Below are 10608 nucleotides of genomic sequence, written 5' to 3'. Positions count from 1 at the left end.
TGGACTTAACACTAAATCATAAAGCCTATTAGATGCTCTTTGATTAATCGTCATTCTGAACGCGAAGCGTCAATTTTTACGTTAATTAACCTATATTTATAAGTACTTAACAATTGTAGTTTTATGAAGGCTATAGTAACAAATTGTTATAAATTCAAAAAAGGTTATAAAAATTCTATGATTTCATCTAAAAAAAGTTTTATAAATTTGTATTATATGATTCGTCATCGTGTTAACATTCTTTTTTCACAATTTTTACAGATTTATTTTTCCGAACTATTCTAGTTTAAAACAGAATACAAATAAATTGAATTGTACTTGGTATCAACTAAAGTGTATTTATCTTTATTAGATGACATTTTTTTTTGACAAACAGACTCGTGTAAATGCGCTTATTACTTTAGCAGGATTCAGTGGTAGTATATACATCCAACGATTTTCCTGATTCTAATTCGCCATCACCCTTCACGCAAAACTGTGTGCTCAATTTTTCTCGAAGCCTTTGAAATAACACAAAACAATGTCAAGCAGCAAAAGAGTAGTCTAAAAACGGCGAATTAGATCAAGCAGAAGATATTTGACGGACATTTAAAATCCAAAAGTATATTAGACGAAATATTGCTTAAGCGATTAAATTTGGTGATATCTTGTTGACCAATGAAGGAGATATGAAACCACGACTAAAGGCTAATTCTTCTATTGCTATTATAAAATTGTCAATTAACGTGAGCTGGATATAAGACATAAGGTTTGCACAGTTCGAAAGATTTATGTAAAATGTCTAAAATAAGTTTAAAACTATGATATAAACAACTAATTTGTTTAAAACGTTTTTCAAATGTATTTTAGGTACAAATTTTTCAAATAATGGTTTTAATATTTTAATTGAAATTCTATTTTAAGTAACGTTATTTTTTCCGTTATTTAAAAAAGTTTCTAACAATAAAGTATGTTTTAAACAAAATCTTTCTTAGAATTGTTTGCGTACGAAAGACAGGCAAATATTTCTGAAGTATTTTGCTTATAAGGAGAGTACCCGAGGTGTCTATTGCCGATTTTGTTCAAGGTTAGCCGTAATGTAGACCTATATGAGACATGAAATTTCCCAAAAGGAAACGTTGCACTACCCATTCGATTACCATGGCAACCGAAAATGTTTTTAACCACTTAAAAGAAGTAAGATTTTTTCCTTATTTTACCCCACAATTGTTACAATTTTACCCCAAAAATTTTCCCATTTATCCAAATTTGATTAAATTTACCTAAATGTAGTCCAAATTACCCATTTCGTGAATTTCAAATTAAAAACAATTCGTAGGTAAGTACCCTGTGAAAGCGAGAAAATCCCTAGCTTTTTTAAATGGAGATTTTATTGTTTAAGTGATCGAAAACATTTTCGGTTGCCATGACAAATCGAATGGGTTGTGCAACGTCTTCTTTTGGGAAATGTCATATCTCATATAGGCCTACATTACGGCCGACTTTGAACAAAATCGGCAATAAACACCTCGGGTACTCTCCTTGTTAGTTCTAAGATTTTTTTATCTAGAAACTGTTTAATTAACTTACTTAGCGTCTGGTTCGTTAATGGGGGTGATTTTGATATCCTCAACGAAGATGTAATGCTTGAAAATGGATCCGATAATCCACGTCGATCTGTTCCACGTAAGGGAAATGCCATCGATATCGCCCAGAACTTGATTGGTGCTCACCAAAAAGTTGTATGTGGCTCCCGGGTGGAGGTCCATGTTTCTTTGAAATTAAATTGAATGAAAAAATCAATTTCCAAGTTAGAATACTATAATTATCAGGTACAGCGAAATTTTTTAACAGTTTGGGACTCATCCTATTAATATTATAAAGCCGGGTACACGACATTTGAATTACTTGATTGAACAATTATACAGGGAAAAGCAGTAAGCTAGGTAGAAATTGGCGTTTTAATCCAGTTTAAGTCAATTTGAGTGCCAGTTTCGACAAATAAAATGAAAATCTACTCGGCCTGCGAACTGGTTTTAAGCGATATCGTGACCGTGTCATTAGATTTAAAGGCGTGAAATTATGCCTGTACATTGCGACGAGTCTCTCCCGTCAAAAGCTACCCGAACACTATTAGATTAATTGTGTCTTTCATACTAAAGCCATAATATTTCAGAATGCCTAAGCAACAATTGATGAGGGAGTAGTCACCACTATATCGAAAAGCCTGATCATTGCCTAATATGTGAACAGTTGGAAAATTCAATCAGAGAATGGTATCAAGTGTTCGATTAATTTTTTGGCCACACCACAACTAACAGGATAAAATGAACATAATTCTTACCCTCCACCTAGGTTGAATGTTTCTGTATTTCTGAACCCCTTGAAAGTCATTTTTAAGCTTCCATGACGGGATTGACCTTTGGAATTTTCAAGTTTCACTTTAACTTCATACATATATGCTAAATAGAGGATGACAAGACTGTAGCCTTAAGTAGACCGATAAAATGAATATAAAACCGTCATTTAGTTAAGTTACTGCAAAACGGTGCCTTGGGCCCCGTGATGGCGTAAAATTTTACAGATTCGTTTCCTTTCACGAAAGGTTTGTAGTCGATGGCGCGGAGACCCATCTTGGCGCAACGATCGCCGTTTGGACCGCAAGTAGTACAAAGTCCACCTTTGAAAGATTCCCAATCGTTGCATTCGAAAGACAATGGATTACATCGGCGTTCGTTGATAGAATCCTAATAAAAAAAACATATTTTACAATTCGAGTGACAGTTTAGTTTAGATTGAAACATTGACAGTCACGGCCACATTACAGTTAAAATCCCAGAACTATTTAGTTATTGCGTTTATTCTAATAATTTTTTGTTTTACCCTCCAAAATTGATCTTTTCACTTTTAATCGTAGTTTAATGAAGTTATGGTGTAATCAAAAAAATATCGTTAATCCCCAATATATAACTGGTAACCCGACAACGCGATGCTAGGGTTTAGAAATGCTAAGACAGTTATTATTTCAGATCGTAAATTTGGTAAGAAACGGAGTACCCGAAAGTATATATATACGTTTTCAGCTACAGAAAAGCAGACCTATTTAAATATTTTTATAACCATTTTTTTATACCAAAACATTTCTAGAGTTGTCTAATCACAACTGTTTTCTGTGTCAGGTATCATCGTGAAATATTTGTTGAGCTTTCCTTTTATTTTGTTTCTTCCTGTACATGGTTTTATCAAAAACTAGCCGAGGCCTGTGGTCGATCTAGTTGGTTTAACTTTGAACAAACGCCAACGAAAAATTGCTGGACAGATAGTAAAGCGAGAATGGTAATACCCGTTCCCCTCGCCCTACAGTCCGCTGACAGCGTAGGAGAAACTGAACGAACGCTGTGGAGATAGCTCCAGCGAGGATCGCCCGCCAGAGGAAACGGATATATAAAGGAAAGGTCGTTTATTTTAGATAGACAGCCAGAGCTGGCAGCGAAAGGGATTACGAAGAGAGCTGCCGTGGCAGGCCTAGAACACCCAAAACACCTTAAACCAGCTTCAAACTACCTTCCTCGGATAAGAATTGAGGACTTGACGGCCAAATACAGTATTCAGAGGACCAAACCACCTTAGAAACGTTTAGCGGGTGGTCGCGATTCTGTAGTGCGAGTTTCGTCAAATTGGTTAAGAATTGGGATCGTGTATAACGAACGAACAACAAACACACAAACCGAGAAGCCTACAAACAAAAATACTAACAAACTCGCAAACAAACATAGTATTGAACAAACTAGTAGACCATCCTGACAAAAATTAGTGGCTTGAGCGAAGTACTCTGATAAACTTTAATTGAAAACGTTTCCAATGGCTAATTATAAAAGCATTAAACCGATTTAGTCGGTTCTGTGGCAGTGGCTTATGTCAATTATTGCAAATAAATCAACGTTATTACCTTCATAAAGTGGATCGCTCTGTCATGGTTGCACGTTTGCAGTCTTACGAATCCTATCGATGCCAAATATGGTACATTAATCGGTGTTATTTTAAAAATATAAATAATAATATAAATTTGTTTTCCTATTTTTGAAATTGATAGGCAACAAAATCTTATGCCAGTTTTAAAATAAAGGAAAAACCTCATATTTTGGTGAAATTCTTATGAAATTTGAATTCCAATCATATTTCGAAAGTCTTAATGGATTTTAAGGTATTTGAAGTATTTTGAATTTACTTGGCAATTTTTTTTTATATTTTCGAGATTGCTTGCTCACAGATCAATACTTTGTGGCTGATTTTGCATATTATATTTACTGTAATATTTAGGAAATTTCTCGTATGTCTGACACGAATTTGCTAATACAGCACGGAAAGCTGATAATCAGCTTTTCTTATTGACATGCAAGAGCACTAACCACTGTGCCTTGCAAATATTGGTATTTCGATAAGTAAATATTTAGAGCAACAGTCTGTCAAGCTGTCCATGTTATTAAAACTATTTTACTTTTGTTTGCGTCACACACATGTCTTTGTACAGATTGAAAAAGCGTATGAAGACATTCACTTGTTCCTCCAAACAGAAAATTCGACGTTCATGGTTTTTGGTACTCCTAAAACGCTCACCGAATTGACAAATTGCCTTTAAGTGGCGTCTCAAGAGTCAACTCTATGAAGTATCTTGGCGAATTAATCGATAAAGGACTCTCATTTGCCCCAAATACCATCCACCTCTCCGAGCAACTGAACCAACGGATGTGGTACTTTCGTACTCTTAAACCCTCCCTTGATATTAAACTCTTAAACACGCTTCTTTAAGGCCTTGTACAGCATCTGTTGGACTACGGGGACTTATTCTACAATGTCGCACCCAATTATAGTTTAAAGTCACTAAAGATTTTGCAGAACAAAGCCGCAAAAACCATTATTGGAGCCAAATTGCGATCCTAGTCTACTGACGCACGTTCCACTGTTAAGTGGCTCACCATTAAGCAACGCTTTGTCTTGAACTTACTAATTTTTATCTACAAAATCTGTATTAATGAAGTTCCGGAGTATTTGGCTCGACGATTAACGCGTAATTCATCTGTGCATAATTATAGTACAATGAACAGCGCGACATCATTCTACCAGGAAAAACTACCTCCTAAGTTTGCCAAATATAGCCCATGATGTCGTGAAATAACATTATGGTATGCTCTTCCGCCTAAACTCATCTCCAGCAAGCCTTCCCTTTCAAAGTTCAAAAATCTCATTCATGACTTCATCTTAACATTAACTTGTCTTTTATTGTTATTATTTCTATTGCTATTGGTTTTTCGAAATTTAATATACACTGCACTGGAAATCAGTATAGCCATATTGAGTTGGATATCCATAATAAAGCCTTATTATTATTATAATTATTAGTATATTATTATCGCTTAACAAATTTATCGCAAAATAGTGCTGAACACATAAGCTCGTTACCAAATTTAACAATGTTAAATAACATTGTGAAATTTGGGCAAATAATTCTGTGAAGCAGAATTTCCAATAAATATTATATAAACGACAAGAACGATTCTTAATTTTTCTCTTTGTAAATTACAATAATTACATATATTTTCTTTTCAAAGGGAACTGTCCGTAAATTACAAGATCTTTGTTAAAAATATGTAAAATTTTCTCTGAAACGAATGCAGATTTTTCAAAAATAAGTTGCTCATAAGAAGGGGGGGAAAACTTCTCGTAATTTAAAATTCGGAGGCCCTAAAAGCAAGGTTCTATTATCACTAGGGGTGCATAGAATAGCGTAGAGCTTATTGCTAAAAGATAACTTAAAAATAAACCCAGTAGGTACGAATTCTTACAAATCTTGCAAGAAATAACGAGATTTCTTACCTTCTATCCAGCCCTCCGTAGGAACTTTGACTCCTTTATCAAAAATTGAGCATCCGGGGTGGAAATTACCACCATTGGGGTAAAAGTCTACATGCCCGCAAGGTTGGCTCATTCCAGGACCTGAAAGAAAACACAAACCGTATTTCCAGGAAAATAAATCTGACCGTATTAACAGATATTGTTTTGCGATGGTGACCATCCAATTTATTTTGAAAATACGCGCAAGTCTTACATTGTACGTAGCTTAAGCCTGTATAATTTCTCCAGGTGCATCGTAGCACTTTATTAAAAATTGTAAATTTATTACAGGCATTTGTAGCTAAGTACCACCCTTTATAATATTAAATCTGTAATCGTTTTAGTAGAGTCAAAGCTACGAGCCTGTATATTGGTTAGCCCCTCTATGGAAGTAAATTCGTGCAGCTAAATAACTCACTTCGTTAACGTAAGGAAAAACCCTGTTATACCGGAATTAATATGTCACTTACTTTGTGTGAAATGGACATTTCAAAATAAATAACGAGCTGTTCCACAATTAAAGCGGTCCATCTTTTCAAAATACTTAAATCAACCATTTGAACTTACCGATTAGCACCAAGGTTTTGGAGTCTGTGTGAATGACATCTACAAAGAGAGCGTCAGTTGGATCAATTCGAACGGATGGTGGCATGTCCTGGAAGAACGGCATAGCGGGGTCCAGCGCTTCAGACGTGAAATAAGGGAAGATTCACTATTGAGATATGATAAATCCCAGAAGTAGATTTTGAAGACCTTACCGCTTATTCTTCCCAAGTTCCGTATTCTTTCACCAGCGTAGCCAATTACTTGACCTCCTAAACTGTGTCCAATTATATGAACCCTCTTTGGATCCAAGGAATACTTATCCTTTTTCAAATTATGAACACATTAAAATATAATTTATACATATATATATCCTTCTGATATTTTATCTATAAGCATTTAGAATTATCCCTAAACGTTATCTAAAAACTCATCAAAATCGTTATAGGGCAGCATATCTTGAATATTGAAGATTTTTTGACAAATCTGCAAAACTAACGTAATTTTGTATGAAAGTAGATAAAGCTAAAAGCCCTAATTTTAAATTCCAGTCTTTGACCGGAAATAACATGTAATTACTCTACATGTGCTCATTTAACTGTCCATCGGCTTGAATTAAATTTTAAACGGAAAATGTGATACTTATAGAATATCTTGCGCCCTGAATAATAATTTTCATAATTGAAAAAAATAATTCAAATAATTTAAAATCTTTTGAAAGGAATGTCTGCCTTTAAAATTTCGAGGGGTCCGACAATCATATAAATCTCATACACTCTAGAAAAACGCTTTTAGAAAATTCCGAAATCCGGGCGAAAACGATCAGTTGCAAAACCTTTTATTCTGCCAAAATAAACATAAATCATTAGGAAATTTATCATCTGAAATCTCAAAACTAGTTTTTGATTTCTGAGCTCACTTTGAGATTCCGAATCCCGTATCTAAAATTTGCAAATGTCAGACTCCTTGGATAATATTTTAATTAGCACAATCGTGTTGATCATTTTCAACCCCAAAAGTACACATAAAATGTAAGACTGAGGTATAGTTTGAATTTTAAGCCTTATCTTAACTTGGTACTTTATGTCAAAATGAGTTGTCAATGAGAATATATGGGATCATTCGATTTGATACGAACCATAATCAGAAAAGAACAACTACCCCGTTGTGTCAAACGAGATTTAAATATTTTTCATATGACTCCAGGTCTCCATTGTGGAAAACCATGATATTTGTCTAGTTACTGTTACCATTGATTTTTCAATCATTGTCTCATTAAAACAACCATATACGTATTAACTTTGTATTTGTAATATCCATTCTAACACCAAAATAAAAAAATACCGTTTACTTAACCCAAAATTGCCCAACAAAAATTTTTATTTCCCAATAAATAAAAGCATTTCTTAATATTGTTCACGATCTAAATGTAAATCTTATAAAGCACCAACCCTGAGAAAGTTGACAAGAAGTGCAATTTCAGCACCGACGACTCGGGCGTTGGCGACAGCTAGAGAGTACGGAATGAAACTGCCACCACTCCAGTCGAGGACGATAACGTTGTAGTCGCCACGCAAAAGAAATTCATCACTCATTTCCTGTAATGTTTTTTATTTATTGAAAGTGTAAAGTTTCAATGCCGTTTGAAATACGAAAAACTTTAGAATTTTTCAACGCGTTTTGGTGGTCAGGACTTTAGCTCAAATAAACCTCTTTTTATGGCCTTGTTCTCTCTAGTTTAAACTTATGTAACAATGAACAATCGCTAATTTATAAAATTTTCTTGTTTAAAATCAAATGTTGATTCATTCGTGTCCTTCAAGGAATTTTGTAACCTTTGAAAGGGCGTTCCGCCTTTACAACTTTTAAAAGCGAGATATTTTGTCCAACGAATTTGTTGAACTAATGGGCAATTAATTAAGCAATGTGAACAACAAACTTTGATATACTTTTTGGGGGAACAAATTGTTGGAGATATACATCTTTTTGATATTCAACCAATTAAATTAAGCTATTCCGTGACGTTACTAACGCGGAAAAATTTTAAACCTTTGACGCGTCGTTTGTTTACTATCTAACACTACTATCGTCAAAATATCAGAAATAAATAATTTCTTACAGGAATCATTCGGATAAAAAACAAAACCCATCCATTTATATTAAGGCATTCTCATAAAAAGTGGTACTTAACATTTGCTAAATTTGTGTTCTTGAGTTGGTTTGCCAAGTTAATAATTTTTAAAAAGTAACTAAAAGAATAATCAAAATATTACTCTGAACTGATTTGAGATTTCATATCAAAGTTTTAGTTTCAAAAATCAGAACTATTCTACAATAGCTGAAACAACCAGAAAGTGGAACCGAAAATGACCTAAATCGTCACATCATAGGGTTTCTCCTTAAGCGAAACGGGCTAAAATATGCACTTTCCAAACCTGATTTCCGCGGCAGATTAGCGGTTTTTATCAATTGATAGTTCTTTGGGTTGCCCTTTTCATAAAATCTTGTTGAGGTTAACTGTAATAGTAAGTGCAAGGAGCTGTTGGCTCACGTGGCTAGAAGGGCTTGCCACGGCACTCCTACACTTTCTAACCCAGCCACCTAACATTAAACATCGCTAGCTCATTTGGGCATAATTCTGGCTATTTATTTATTTAAAAAATATTTAAATCTATACTTCCCGTGTTAAATTGGGGTGGATCAGGAATGTTATCGCTATTATAAGCTTATTCTTAATAGCTAATTTATTCGTTTAACGAAAGATTTCATGTCCTAATTTTGATAACAGTCTTAAGCAGCTTATTGATTTAAAACTTTAAAGTGGCTGCCTTTGAAACGTGTAGAGGTAATGATTAATTTTTCAGATTTCTAATAACATCACTCATCGCTAAAAGAACTGCAAAATGACCTTATTAAAACTACAGATGTTTGCTCATTTATTCGATTGTCTTAGAGTCAACACCAACCTGCATCCAGCTTCCAACGATTTCGATTGATTTGTTTTCCGTCATACCATGCACTAATACAACGGTATCGCTGTCCACGCTGAAGTAAGAATTATCAATTTCCTTCTTGTTGGCCTTGATGGTTTCTGGCTCTTTGTTGCTTTTCCTAGTGTACAGCATGAATTTGGTGTTTATGATTTCTCGGTCGGCGGGCAAGACATTGTACGGCCGGAAAACAGGGTGGAAGAAATCCTTGGTGATTTGGAAACATCCCAGTTCTCCCATGCATTTCCCCGTAGCCCCTGAACGAGTCAAGGTTGAGAATAACAGTTTGACATTATTATCAAACCCTTAGACCACTTTCATACAACCTGCCTCTTAACGCCACACAAAACCTTTTGACATCAAAAGACATAGCGAAATAGGTTTAGATGCGCTATCATTTGTACGTTACTGTAAACTTTTAAGGTGCAATTCAAATATAATTATCCATAACTATTCGTTAAATATGAAACTGATATGAAGATTAAATGTTTTTATTTTTAATAATCGATAAAATATTTAATTGTTTGACTAAATATGAATTTAAAAATAACCTTAAAGCTTTTAGAAAGTGATATAAAGTTTAAAAATATGCTTTATGCTAGTATAAAATAACCAATGTTTTGATCTCCCTAAAGACATTACGTTTTCCAAGGTGGTGGACTTCTGTAACGTTCAAACGGTCCAGGATAGTTTGGCTGTTGACGCAAATGTCCAGAAGCCAAAAATATCCCAAGAGACATTGAATCCTTTGGAAAAGCATGTTGATGGCTTTATTTTATTTACCAAATGTCGTACCTGAATCAAAAAATAATAAGCGCTTAGGTAGTTTTATGTACTAATTTGCCGATAAAAACTAACACTGATAACTACTCTATATCGTGAGATTCCACACCGGTGTTTTGATTATTTGCGGTTATAATGTTTGAGATTACTCTTTTTAATAATTACCTTTTTCTTTGATTAGGTCGCGGACTGGGTTAAGCATTAAACGATTTTAATATTTTCGTTTATTTAGGTTTTAAATTTTAGCCATTGACATAAGCATTGTATTTTCTCAGATTTTTACCATTGGGTGTAACAAGTGATAAGACCTGAATATAATCGAAGAAATCGACATTCCCCAAGATACCTTTCAAAAAAATGCTATGTTAAGTAAAACATTTCTTTAAAACAGCCCGGTTTTTCTGAAGATCATTTTTCAATA

General features: G+C 34.2%; 1 protein-coding gene across 1 annotated transcript; it reads right to left on the bottom strand.

Annotated features, from left to right (window-relative positions):
- Window positions 1-318: 318 nt before the first annotated feature.
- Window positions 319-10199, bottom strand: LOC149938859 (pancreatic lipase-related protein 2-like). Its single transcript, XM_090178018.1, has 11 exons — window positions 10047-10199; window positions 9381-9661; window positions 7866-8012; window positions 6630-6738; window positions 6439-6555; window positions 5854-5973; window positions 3929-3981; window positions 2519-2726; window positions 2324-2441; window positions 1570-1752; window positions 319-500 (listed from the first exon to the last, which is right to left on the bottom strand). Exons 1-11 carry the CDS (start codon window positions 10162-10164, stop codon window positions 401-403), a joined length of 1554 nt encoding a protein of 517 aa, XP_090034144.1. The 5' UTR covers window positions 10165-10199; the 3' UTR covers window positions 319-400.
- Window positions 10200-10608: the final 409 nt, after the last annotated feature.

Source organism: Leiobunum rupestre, chromosome 6 (genome assembly GCF_980474605.1).
Source record: "Leiobunum rupestre chromosome 6, qqLeiRupe1.1.hap1, whole genome shotgun sequence".
In the NCBI taxonomy this organism is placed as follows: Eukaryota; Metazoa; Arthropoda; class Arachnida; order Opiliones; family Sclerosomatidae; genus Leiobunum; species Leiobunum rupestre.
This window is presented reverse-complemented; position numbering and strand designations above follow the sequence as displayed.